The sequence below is a fragment of the Odocoileus virginianus genome, chromosome 2 (genome assembly GCF_023699985.2).
Source record: "Odocoileus virginianus isolate 20LAN1187 ecotype Illinois chromosome 2, Ovbor_1.2, whole genome shotgun sequence".
NCBI classification, from domain to species: Eukaryota; Metazoa; Chordata; class Mammalia; order Artiodactyla; family Cervidae; genus Odocoileus; species Odocoileus virginianus.
Genome location: NC_069675.1, coordinates 68384899 through 68399037, shown reverse-complemented (window position 1 = coordinate 68399037; position 14139 = coordinate 68384899). Strand labels below are relative to the sequence as shown.

Here is a 14139-nt window from a genome sequence, read left to right as displayed (position 1 = left end):
GTTCCTGAATGGTGGGGTTGTTTGTACAGGTCTTTGTTGTAGTATCCTTAATTCTGTCTAGTTGACTTTTGCATGAAAAGCAAAGAAATCATTATAAAGAAATAATTGAAGGCTTGAGGATGACTTGGTAAATGAACATAATCTTTGCAAAGAAAGGAGGTGACATTTTATAGTAAGCGGCTAATTAACAGTGACCATCCCTAAGTACATTTTATTTCCAGGTATATTTACTTTGGAGTTAATAGCAATCAAAATAGATCAAGGGGTAGGTCTTTTTTGTATGGATAAGATGACTGTGTTCCTGTGACCTGGACACTGACCGCTGCGATGAAATTAGATCTCTTGAGCATTTCTTCCAAGGACAGATTTGAGTAGTAAGCCAGGTAGAAGGCCAAAGCTCCCACAAAACTGTCACCAGCACCCTGTAATTCAAAGCACATTTGTAGAGAGAAGCATACAGTCATTTGTCGCCCAGTCTGTGTTTTCAAAATATTTAAATATACTTTTAACTTTAGTTTTAGATTTACAGAAAAGGTACAAGGATAGTAGAGATTCCACATAGCACACAGCCAATTCTGTAAACATCTTATATCACTAGGGTACATTTGCCACCACTAATTAAATAACAGTGTTAATAGTATTAACTAAACTCCGTTCTTCATTCTGGCTTCCCTGATGGCTCAGTGGGTAAAGAATTGCCTGAAATGCAGGAGATAGAAGAGATGTGGGTTTGATTCTTGGATGGGGAAGATTCCCTGGAGGAGGATATGTTAATCTTCTCCAATCCTTGCCTGAAAAAATCTCATGGACGGAGGAGCCTGGTGGGCTACAGCCCAAAGGCTCATAAAGAGTCAGACACGACTGAGTGAACACACATACACAGCCATACTTCATTTGGATTTCATTAGTTTTGCTTAGTGTCTTTTTTCTGTTCCAAGATCTCATCCAGGATACCTGAATTACATTTCACTGTCATATCTCCTGAAAGTCCTATAGGTTGTGACAGTTTCTTAGACATTCTTTGTTTTTGATGACCTTGATAGTTTTGAGGACTGGTTGAGTATTTTGTAGAATGTACCTCCATTGGGATTTGTGTCTGTTTTTCTCAAGATTAGACTGTGTTTATGGTTGTAGGGAGGAAGACCACAGAGGTGAAGTGTCATTCTCATCAGAGCATAACAAGGGTACATACTGTCGACATGACTTAGCACTGTGTTGGTCACGGTCGCTTGGCTAAGGTAGTCTGTCAGCTGTCTCCACTCTAAAGTTACTTTGGTCCCTCTTATCACACTGTGTTCTTTGGAAGCACATCACTAAGTGTAATCCACACTTAAGGGGTGGGGAGTTATGCTCTACGTTCTTGGGGGTTGAGTATCTCCATAAGTTATTTGGAATTCTTCTCTATGGCAGATATGTTTCTTTCCCCTCATTTATTTAACTGTTTATTTATATATCAGTATGAACTCAGGGATATTTATTTCATTCCTTGGGCTATAATCCAACACTACACTATTTTGTTGCTCAAGTTGTTCCAGCTTTGACCATTGGGAGTTCTTTCATCTGGCACTTGTGTCCTTCTGATAAACTCTCATCATTTTGTTTTTTGAGTGCTTTCCTTATTCTCTGACATTATAAGATGCTCCACACTCATCTTGTATATGCTCTGCCCTAGCGCTCGAATTAGCTGTTTCTCCATTAAAAATTCATCAAGGAAGTGGTGAAAGGCATTCAGATGTTATTTTCAAACTAAATGTAGGGACATATAAGGCTTATTCCATTTTCCCTGAATTTCCAAAGGCTTACATTGGTGCAGGCCATATAGGAACTCATGGAAACAAAAACCACCAAAGAAAGTCTGTTGACCTCGCCTTCAGATTGGGCAATACTTAGTCATGTGTTCATCCAACAAACGTGTTTAAAATAAATCTGATGACACAATTTCACTTGAAAATCACTCTGGTATTTAACAGCTTTCAGGGTCACTGTCCAGTTTTCCCCAGTTTGTTGCTTCCTTAGTCCCAAGGGCTTTCATAACAAATCTTGAGGCTCTACTCGAGCCTTTATAAAGAGCCTTGGTATGCAGTACTGTTTCAGTTGCAGTTTAAGTATTTAATGAGCTATGTGCCTAGAGCAGTGATGGGTATTTGAAAAACAGTAAAAAAAAAAAAAAAAAAGAAAAGAAAGTAAAATCCATTGTGGATTATATGCTAATATGGCAGTACTTTACATATACTGTTGAACTACAAGGAAGGGTTTGAGGAAAGCCTGCTTAAGGGGAGTCCTTATGAAATGGGACAGATTTATAGGGAGAAGGAAGGCCTTAGAACAAAGATATAGGAGGCGGAAGGAACTGAGTGAGCTCATGAGACAGTGAATGGCTTTAAGGAGAATGACATTTCCCCTTGTTTACACAGATAAGCCGTCAATATTAAACTTGCCAAGGAGTCATAGTAACACAGGTGTGAATTCAACACTTTCCTTCCTCCCATAAATGTTTTCTGAGTACCGAAAATATGTCAAGCACTGTGCTAGGTGCCTTAAAATTGTTTATTAGTGTTTCCTAATGGAAACAATGGAAAAAGAGACAGACATGCTCTCCCTGAGTTTGGAGCACAGCAGTGTGACAATAGACAGGCCTGAAGCAGAGAAATTATGAGCTAGGTCCAGGGTGTATTATGAAAACATGGGAAATACTACAACATATGAAGAGTGATGGCAAACCCTTTTTTTTGGCAAACTTAAGATTTCACATCTTCATTCCTCCTTATAGCATACACAAAGTTAAACTCCTGGTAGGTTAAAGGCTTGAATGTAAAAAAATAAAACTAATATAATATGAAAATTTAGATGAATATTTGAATAATTCCAAGCAAGGAAACCATAAGCAAGTCACTAAACCCAAAAACCATGATGAAAAAAAAGAACAGATTTAATTTATAAAAATTAAAAAAATATATGTCCAAAGACACTGTAAATAAAAGTTAAATGAGGGACTTTCCTGGTTGTTCAGTGACTAAGACTCTGTGCTTCCTCTGCAGGGGACCCAGGTTCAAGCCCTGGTAGGGGAACCAAGAACCCACATGCTGCGTTGCTCAGGCAAAAAAAAAAAAAAGCCAAACGAAAAAGTACAAAAATTTGGTGAAAATTCCAGTATATATGATATGTTCCTAATATTCAAAGAACACCTTCAAATTACTGGGAAAAAGACAAATCCAGGATAAAAATGGGCAAAAGATACAGGTTTGCAACTTCAGAAAAGGAAAAGTAAATTGCCAATAAACAAGAAAAGATGCCATGTTATCAGCTATTAAAGAAAATTCAAATCAATAGTTTTTACCCATCAGACTGATAAAAGAATAAGATTGATAGCAAAAGCAGCAAGATGAAGATAGAGAGGACAATGATACTCTCATATAATACATTTGTTGGTTGGAATGGAGAAGAGCAATACAGTATTTGTTAAAAAATGTGTATGTCTTTTGATCAGTAGTCTTGCTTCTGGAAATCTACAGAAGTGAAAGCTCTTATATATTGGGATATATGCTCAAAGATGTTTACTGCTGCATTGTTTCTAAAGACAAAATACTAGAAATAACGTGATTTTCTATCAAATAGGAGAATGGATGAATAAACTTATACTTTTGTATTACAGAAAAAATATGCAGCTGTTAATATGGAAAGGTTAGCAGTATATGTACATACCTGGAGAAATGTCCACTACTTGAGGCAAAAAAGATTTCAATATCATGATCCCATGGCGGGTTGGTGGGAGAAAAAAGAAAAACACCTGTGCCTAGAGTATGTATGCATTTTTTTAAAAAAGAATACAGAAAAAATCAAGAAGGGTATGTATCAAATTGTTAAAATTTATTTTTCTTATCTGCAAAGAATGGCAAATTCTTCTTTTTCCTATCTACTTTTATATTATTGTTTAACCTTGTTATTTAAGCTTACTGTTTTAAGCTTGTAATACTTTTCCAAAAAAATTTAAGGCAAGAAGCATATTAATGAGAAGTTAAGTCATGCCTCTGTGCCTTGCTCATTTTTAACTTGCAGCCTAACCAGAGCAGAGGCACAGGGCTGACAGGAAACATTCTAGCACCAATGAAGACATTAGTCTTACATACTCCTGTCAGCTAATAGGGCATTTGACTGCAAAGGAGATTTTTAAGAAAGTTTAAAAAATACTGTACCTATATCTGAAAAGACTCTACTAGATCACTTAATATTTTCCCACTATAGCCAAAGTCATGGAAACACAGTGCTTGGTAGAACTGTGTGTGCCAGAAGCATTATTTCGGCACCAACGATTTTTACAGCTTGATTTACATTTATTCTCAGTGCTATACAGTGTGTTGGTAGACAGCAAAGGCAAATCCTTTCTGTATTAAAAAAAGGGATTTTTTTTTTTTTTGCAAAGAAAACTGTAGGCTAGATGAAAGAAAACTGAAGTCTAGATGACTTCACTGGAGAATTCTAGCAAGTGTTTAAGCAAGAAACAATACTAATTCTACATAAATTCTTTCAGAAAATAGAAGAGACAAGGGAACACTTCCCAAGTCATTTTATAAGGCCAGCATTACCGTGGTACCAAATTCAGACAATGACATTACAAGGAAAAGCAAAACAAAACAACAGATCAGTTTCTGTCATGAATATAGGTGTATAAACCTTAAAAATTTTAGCAAATTGAATATATATCATGACCAAGTAGGGTTTATCCCAGGAATGCAAGACTCGTTTAACATTTTAAAAAAAGGAATTCACTATATTAAAAACCTCAAAACATTGTATATTACTTATACTCAAAAAAAAAAAATAGAAGCAGAAAAAGCATTTGATAAAATTCTACATTCATTCATGATAAAAATTCAGTTTGGAATAAAGGTATAACTTGATCTTCTTGCTAAAGAACATTTATGAAAAATCTATAGTTAACATCATTCTTAATGAGAGAGACTGAGAGCTTCCTCCTCTAATACTGAAAACAATTCAAGGGTTTGTTCTCACTGTTTCTGTTCAGCATCATACTGGATTTCCTTGCCAGTGCAATCAAAAAGGAAAAGCAGGAAAAGGTATACAGATTTGAAAGGAAGAAGTAAAACTCTTACTATGCAGATGGCATAATCACCTATGTAGAAAATCCTAAGAAATCTAAAAAAGTTACTAGAAATAGTGGCTTTAGCAAGGTAACCAATATTAATCAATTTTATTTCTATGTACCAGCAATTATTAATAATAATCATAAGAAATTAAAATTATCAAAGCAATAGCATTTGCAATAGCATAAAAAATATGTTGTCAGTTCTCCCTAAACTGATTTATAGACTCAATGCCATTTCAATAAAAACCCTAGCTTGCAATTTTTAGAAACTGGCAAACTGAGTCTAAAATTTACATGGAAGTGCAAAGGACCTAGAATAGACAAAACAATTTTGAAAAAAGTAGAACGAAGTTGGAGGATGTCAACTATCTGATTTCAAGAGTTACCATAAGTTATAGTAATCACAGATATTGATGTAAGGATAGACATGTAGATCAGTGGAACAGAAAAGAGAATATAGAAATAGACCCACAGATATATATGGTCAACCTATTTTGGCCAAGGTCATTCAATGGATGAAAGGACAGTCTTTTCAACAAATGGTGCTGGAACAAATGGGAATCTATTTGCAAAACATGAAACTTTATCTCACACCATACACAAAAACCAACTTCAAATGAGTCAGAGACCTAAATGTGAGAGTTAAAATGACACAATATCCAGAAGAAGAAAATATAGGAGAAAATCTTTGTAACCTTGTAATAGGCAGATTTCGTAGGACCCCAAAAGCATGAAATATTAAAAAAAAAAAAAAAGATAAACTGACCTTTGTCAAAGTTAAAAGTTTTTGCCCTTCACAAGAATATCAAAAGGCAAGCCACAGACTGGGGGAAAATATTTGCAAACATATGTGATAAAGAACTCATAACTCAATATGACAAGCCAATAAAAATGAGCAAAAGATTTGAACAGAGGTGTCTTCAAAGAAGACATATAGATGGCAAAAAAAGTATATATAAAAATTCTAGACATTATTAGACACCAAGGAAATCCAAATTTAAAACAATGAGATAATACTACATATTCATTAGAAAGGAAAAGATTAAAAAGACTAAAATACTGACTTTTGCTGTAGAACAATCTCATTCATCATTTGTGGGAATGCAAAATGACACAGACACTTTGGAAAATAGTTTGGCAGTTTCTTATGTAACATACACTTACCATATAACCCAGCAGTTCTCCTCTTAGATATTTACTCCAAAAAAGTGAAAACATATATCTCCATAGAGACCTATATGTGCTGTTTATAGCAGCATTATTTATAATTGCACCAAACTGGAAACAATACAAATGTCCTTGAAACTGATGAATGGGTAAACAAACTGTAGTATATCCATATAATAAAATACTACTTAGCAATGAAAGGAAATGAACTGCTAATACAACATCATGAATGAATCTCAAAAGTATTATGCTTAGTGAAAGAAGCCAGTCAAAAGACTACATACCCTATTGTATGATTTCATTGATATGAAATTCTAGAAAAGGCCTAAGTATTGAGATAGAAAGTAGGCCAGGAGCTGGAGAATATCAACTGCAAAGGGACTGCACAGAGAGCTTCCTAGAGTGATAAAGTTCTATATAATGATCATATTGGTAAATGATTATATCATTTGTCAAAACTCATTGAATCATAAACTTAAAATGGGTGAAATCTTATTACATACTAAAATGATATCTCCATAAAGCTGATTTTTTAAAAATAAAGACTGGGATAGGGTGGGGGCATTCAGACATGCAGGGTCATAAATTGTGAAAACCTTAACTTTCTTAAGCACACTGGGCTTACTATTGATTTACTCTAAAGTGCATGGTTGGGATAATTACTGAGATGTTATGACTGGCACATAGGAACCTATCTGTTTTTATATTGAGAGCCCTAATTCTATCACTGTTCTTCCATTACAGATGTGTCTCTTTCTTTTGACAGCGTGGGCTTTGACGTTAGATAGATTTGTGTTTAAATCTTGGCTTTAAACTTAGTATTTTGGGGACATTGGGAAAATTAAATTCTCTGAGACTTAGTTTTCTTATAATTAAAATGAAACTATTAGCATCTTCCTCATGGGGATTTTGGGAATCTGTCATGCCCTGCTGCTCAGTATTCTTACCCAAAGTCATCGAATAGAACTCTTAAACTACTTCACATACCTTTCCACCTTACTTCCTTGTGCTTCTGCACACTCTACCCACAGACTGGGCATATTAATTCCACTTTGGGTTCTTTCCCTGCCCTTCCCCCATCCTCAACATTTCTGCTGAATCCCCCTTTCTCTGTGTTTAGTCTGAAAGACATTGATTGTGACTTCTCTCACCGGTCTGTGGAACCCCTTTCCTTCCTTTTTCAAAAAGGCCTCCCAGAGTACCCCATTTTGCCACAGGTATTCAAAACACTTCAGTCACCTATGTGTTTAAGCTTAAAAGTGCCATAAACGTTTTCTACTTCCTGTTCACCTTTGCAGATATAGAGGTGTAGACTAAATGTTCAAGTTCACATAAAAAAGAGATCCGCTTGCAAGTAGGTTGACCTAAAAAATGGAGAAGTAATTTATCTAAGGTGTGGATTCCAAACATAGATAAGTTGTTAACAATTACATTAAAATTTATTGAGGGAGGACTTCCCTGGTGGTCCAGTGGTTAAGACTCCATCTGCCAATACAGGGGACATGGGCTTGACCTGTGGTCCAGGAAGATCCCACATGTCTCTATGGAAGAAGTAAATCTGTGCGCTGCAACTGCTGAGCCCACGTGCTGCAACTCCTGAAGCCTGTGCAGCCTAGAGCCTGTGCTCCACAAGGAAGAGTAGCCCCTGCTCGCTGCAACTAGAGAAAGCCTGAGTGCAGTGGTGAAGACGCAGCACAGCCAAGAATAAATAAATAAAAAATTTATTAATGATCCATAAGTCTAGACTGATATTAAATAAAGGGAAAAAATCCTGGACAAAACTCATCCTTAAAGTAGAATGCCAGTGAGTAAATACAGAAATCTGAAAAATCACCATTTTGAACCCAGAGTAATAACAACTAATTCAGGGAAAAATCATCAATAGATACATTGAAACTGCTGAATAAAGGTCTGATGAAGGCAGAATATTTACAAGATTCAAAGTATCTCCCCACAGATTACCTATTAATTACAAAAGGGAAAAAGAGTAACTACATGGAGCACCTTGACCAAGTGACTGAAGTACCAGTAAAGAGAGAAACTGACATCACACGTTCCCTGATGTGGGGCCTTGAAAAGGAAATATGGTCACTTGTGTAGTATTCCTGCCCCAAGTGCATAACCTAACTTGGGTTATGGGGAAGCACCAGACAAACCTAAACTGAGAAAAATTCTATAAACAATGAGGTTGTGCTTTTCAAAAAAGATCAATATCAAGAAAGGCAAAGGCTAAGGACCTGGTTCATAGTAAAGGAGACTGAAGCAACATGACAATTCAGTGAGATACATAATCTTGGACTGGCTCCTGAACAAAAAATTTATAAAGAACATTATTGCGCTGTGCATGGAAGATAAGATTATCTCAGTGTTAAGTTTCCTGAATTCAGTAATTACGTTGTAGTTTTTTATGGTCTTGTTCTCAGGCGATATATCCTGAAGTATTAAGAGGTAAAGGTCACCATGTCTGCAACTTACTCTCAAACTGTTCATCAAAAGAAAAAGCATCTTTATGTATTTTGAGAGACAGCAATAAAACAAATTGGCAAATTTGTTAGCAGTGTAAAAATGTTAATAATTGGTAAAACCATGAAGAGTATATGGGAGTATTGCAATTTTTCTGTTCTTTTAAAAATTAAAATTTTTGTTAAGAGAAGTTTTTAATAAAAGAAATTTTACTAAAGAAGTTTAAAAAAATCAATGTCAGTCACTCTTGAACTTTTAAATGGTCCAATTTCAGCCTCTGAATGATTTCCCTCTTTTTCTAAATTCAATCAAGTGGACATCTGAGACAAGCTGGGGCGAACTGAATTGAGAAAACCTCCTTCCTGCAGTTGGGAATATCCCATCTCATTAGGCAATTTCCTTCGCAACTGAGGACTAGGCAGTGACACCCTCTTGCAAGTCCAGGGGACTGGAAGGAACATTTTCTGGCTGTGACACTGACTGCAGAGAAACTGAATTCTGGGATGTCAGCAGTAGCATTGTAATGGTGTCCAGTGCTCCATGCCAGTAACACAACTGGTTTTCATCCAGGAGCTTTGATTGAGGCAATTCCATGTGTCAAAACTCTGAGAGGCCAGAAATCTTCTGGTTCTTTCCTATCAGCTGACTGCCCAAAGTTACACAATCCTTAAAACTAGTATGTGCTCAATTAATGACTGCTGATGGGCCAACTCTCAGCTCCCTGGTATCCACCTTCTCACCAGAAAAGAGGTGGTGGGTGTCCAGGGTGGTGGTGGACTACATTCTTCTTCACAAAGAAGGCAGCCATCTGGCCTCATTCCAAAAACAGTACAAGAAAGCAGGGAGGTTCCTGGCTGACAGGGGGCCATCAGCTCAAAGACGTGAAGGCCAGTAAATACTATCTTAGAAGTCACATTGCATCAAACTGGAAAAACTCTGAAATTTAAGCATGAAGGGGTGGGAAAGTACTGCTTATGTAGAAGAGTGTTAGGGAAAGGAAGGGAGTGAACTTCTATTGTCTGCTCTGCATCCATCAGGAGGCAGCAAATCTGGGTACTTTCATACACATGAGACTGACCTCATTTCATCTTACAATGTCATCCCCTCTCCGCCCCCCACACACTCCAAACCAAGCTGAAAAGAGTCTCCCTCCCTTTCGAATATTTATTTGGCCACACAGGTCTTAGTGTGGCACTCGGGATCTTTAGTTGTGACATGTCACCTCTAGTTCCCCAACCAAGGATTGAACCTGGACCCTCTGCCTCTGCACTGGGAGTGTGGAGTCTTGGCCACTGGACCACCAGAGAAGTTCCTCCCTCCCTTCTGATGTATTTGTTTGTTCTTCTTTAGAACACTTAAAACACTGTAGTGACTATTTGGTGTACACGCCTAGAGTCTGGGACAACTTAAAACTCCTTGAGGGCAGAGACCATATCTCCGTCCCTTCTGTCTCTTCGACTTCCTCACTCAGTGCTGGCTGGGTGAGCTGGCCTGACTCTCGGTCCTAGCTTCACTGTGTTTTTTGCTCCTGGTGCTTTCTTCCAAGGGGGCCAGATGTCCCTCACTGAACTATGTGTGACTTTGTTTTGTATCGGTAGTTGTATCGAGGTTAGGTTGCCACAGCCCAGTTACTTGAGTCTCATTGTTGAATCTATTTATACCACAAGGCTTTCAAGTGCCAATAAATTACTCGGCTGTTGATTCACATCTTCAGTATAACTATTTTTATACATTGGTATAATTTTTTTTTAATGGAAAGTGCTTTAAAAGTAGAAGCTGTATTGTATCACTGTGATTTTCCTGTAAGTAACGTTCTTTCCAATCAATCATTCTTGGAATAATGGAATAGTTCTCATTGATACAACATGATGGTTTTAACCTTTTACTGAAAATTATTTTTGTGCCAAAAGGGGTGATGGCATAATTCATCTATCTTCAATAAAAGTACCCAGGTAGCTACTATTCATTGCCTTCTCAACAATAACTTCCTCTTAAGAGCCACCCTTAGAGAACAGATGTGGCATTCTGAAAGTCCTGCTCTCCCGAGGGCCTGCCACTCTGGATCCTGAGGGGTGCTGCTCTGAGGGACCTAGGAGACAGCTGGAGTATCCATGAAGTGGAAGGAGCAAGACACGCCTGTGGAGAACCTGAGGCCTCCAGTGGGGTGGAGGGTGGGAGGGCAAGGCACTCTGCAGGGCTGGTGGGGTAGAGATGACACTCATGAGCAGCTGATGACAGGAACCCCAAGGGGAGAATCTGAGAGGTGGGTGCTCCTAAGGACAGCACCCAGAGGTGGCTTGGGGAGGGGGCAGCCTCTGGCACCAGGACTGGACGTGATGTGGCCCTGGGGAGGCTGGTGGCTCTTTTCCCTTCTCCTCCCTTTCAGACCATCCTCTCTGTCCGCCTGCCCCCACTCGCCACTCCCTCCCACTGCCCCTTGCCTGCCTGAGTCCTTGACTGTGACCCTGGTCTGTTCCTGCACTGAGCTCACCGGCTCAGTCTCTCAGGGATCTGCTGTCTGACAAGAGACACAGTGATAAACCTCACAGGTATTGATGGGGCTGCAGGGTCTGATACAAGGCGGTTCTGCATGAGGGTGCCCAGGTGACAGGGTGACCCTGGGTCTGCAGGCCATGCTCAGCACTCAGCGTGCCCATTCAGAGGCACCTTCTGATTTGCACAAAGTGCCTCAGGGGTTGGCAGCAAGCCTGGGGGATCCTTATTTTAAAATAGAGGAAACTAGGATTTAAGGAGGTTAAGTAACTTGCCCACGGTAGGAATAAAGGAGGTAGATGGCAGTAAAGACTGTACCAAGGACATCTGGGTGGAAATCTAGCGGCAGAGCAGGTGGATAAGCTATTTTGGGAGTGAGATTAGGCTTCTGGCTACTGCTCAATTTTTCCTGTTTCCCCAGGGGAAGGACATGTTTTCTGTAGTGATGGAGAATGCCAGGGATGAGTGAAGACCATGAATCTTTAATGAGGTCCCTCTGGAGGGGGTCCTGTTTCTCTCTGCATGTTTGAAGCAGGAGCAGAGAAGAGAATGGGAATCAGAGTTGACCTGAGCAGGTGTGGTGGAAGAGGGTGGGTCCAAAGGGAGCAGAGATTTCAGGAAAGAATAACCAGATAAATAATCAGTCTAGCCTGGGTAAGGAAGGAAGAGGTCAGGAGGGGTCAAAAGGTCAGAAGAAAACAGGTAACTACGGAATGTGAGAACTAGCGTAGGAGAAGAAGGGTGAGAGCTGGCTGTGGGATGTGAGGTTTATTCCCACAGAACTGAAGCGGTGCCAGGTATTAACCATTTCCTGGGAGTCGTCATGGGAGTGGGAGGCTGGAGTGGAGGTGAAGAGTCCCTGGAGGTGAGGGCATCTAGGAACTATGGGACTTGGTGATGGTTCATCCTCATGGTACTGGAGTCATCTTATGTTGGTAGCATTGCAGGGGTGGGAGGGGGATGGAGAGAGGAGTGGTGATATGGATGCCAGCATCTTAGATAAACAAGAGAATGACCAGGAAAAGAGGTCCAGGCTTTGTAACTGAATTGCATGAGCCTCGAAGATGCAGGAATCTTTACACGAGGGGAGAGAAGGGGCCGCTGGAAGCCGCAAGAATGTGCCTTAGGACCAGGAGCAGCTTTCACCTACAGGGGCTGTGTGGGGAGTTAAGGATGTGAAAGAGCTTACTTATGAAGAACAGGACAGCCAGAGGTTTAGGGGGCAGAGAAGCACAGAGCAGTAAGGCACTCTCTTGGGGCCCTGTGGCTCTCTGACCCTCCTTTGTCTCTGCCCTGGGTCTGTCTTCCCCCTCCTGCACCATGGCTGTTGGTATTCTCTCAGGTTCTGTCCTTCACCCACTGCCTTTCTCTTCCCTCTAATATCCTGGGTGTGTCAAATACTGTGCTGTTATGGTTTCAACTGCTATGAATCTGAGGAGTCCTCAGTCTTTATATTTAGCCCAGATTCTCTTCTGTCTTCAGGCTTGTGTATCTTACCTAGCTGTGAGTCAGCTCAACCAGCCTCATGTCTCTGGCAGTCGATTCTAACTCCACATGCCCGAATAGAACTCCTAACCCTAACTAAACATGAGCCTTTTCTTATCTTTTCAGTTTGTGGCACGTCCACCCTGAAAATCTTGGGGGTCTTCTAGATAGTCACCAGCTGCCAAGTTTAAATTCTAAATATTTCTCCAATCTGTCCCCTCATCTCATCCCTACTCCATCCCTATCTCAGGCTCACATAACCACCAGAGGACCACATTCACTTCCTTAGCTATTCGCCTTGTCTCTGATCTGGCCTTTTCCACTCCATCCTCCATACTGCTGTACATCGGGCCACCTCACTTCCAGCTTAAACCCCTTTGAACATTTCTCATCTTCCTTAGGATAATGCTTTAACTCCTTAGCGTGGCACATGAGGCTCCCCCTGCCCACCTCCCCAGTTTCATCTCTTACTTTTTCCTACTCACACATGTAACCTTGGGTCTTCATTCATGGAGATGTCTCTGCTTGACCTCATTCCTACACTAACTCCAACTCCTCTAAGACTCAACTCGGGTATGAACTTAGTCATCACATATTTACTGACTGGTACCATATTCAAAGCACCGCATTTTCCCTGATCCCACAAGTTTGGGTTACGTACCCTCCTAGACACCCCCGCCCTCCTCTGTGGTCTTCATCACTTCCATACCCTCGGACTAGTGCAAGGCCAGGCTCACTGCTGAAATATGTGCTGAATCAAGGACTGTCAGGAGGCTGGGTGCTGAGTGATTAGGTGAGGAGCTCGCGCTGTCTCAAGACTGCCCTGTAGGAGGGATGACACTGAGACAGACCTGTGAAAGTCCTGGTTTGCCAACTTCCAGCTGATAGAAAAATGGAAGAGTTGTAAGGTGTGATGGGTATTAAGTGTGGCTAGGAAAAAAAAAACCATGTGGTGAAAATCCCCAAGGTAAGAACTTGTCAGGCGCCTACAGCAGAACCTAGATGATCTTGCAAGAATGATGTCATCACGAGGGCTCATTTGTTAGGAATCTGTACCCACACGGGATGATTCATCACCCAAACTGCAGAGGGACCCTAACAGTTAAAGTCCTTGCATTCCTGCCCAATGTGTTAACACATTCCATCGGACAAGCAGATACCACTTTCCTTTCTTCTCAGAACCTCTCCCTATACAAAGCTATTCAAAGCCTACACTGTGGACCTGAATTCCTCAGCCAGGCTCGTGGTTTTTGAGGCCAGGGAAAAGGCAAATGGGATGACGCATGACTAAATCCCAAGTCAAGGCGCTACTTCTTCATAAAAACAGAATATCGCAAGGGGCTCAGGAAAGGGACAGAGGACAGTGGGAACGCACCAGGTTCCCTGCTCCATTCCACCCCTGTGCAGGCAGGGCTGCTGAGGCGGCG

At 40.3% G+C, this 14139-nt stretch overlaps 1 protein-coding gene across 4 annotated transcripts in view; it reads right to left on the bottom strand.

Annotated features, from left to right (window-relative positions):
• The window catches only part of RBKS (ribokinase), a 131083-nt gene that overhangs the window by 35332 nt on the left and 81612 nt on the right, over nucleotides 1-14139 (bottom strand). For 2 of the 4 annotated variants that reach the window (XM_020886285.2, XM_020886288.2), the window contains exon 8: nucleotides 121-422. The exons of 1 other annotated variant lie outside the window; for it this stretch is intronic. In XM_020886285.2, the coding sequence (XP_020741944.2) occupies nucleotides 249-422 (174 nt within the window). In that variant the 3' untranslated portion in view covers nucleotides 121-248. Of the gene's footprint in view, nucleotides 1-120; nucleotides 423-3702; nucleotides 3794-14139 lie in introns of those variants that run through there. One more of the 4 variants, XM_070449965.1, reaches the window with a different exon arrangement.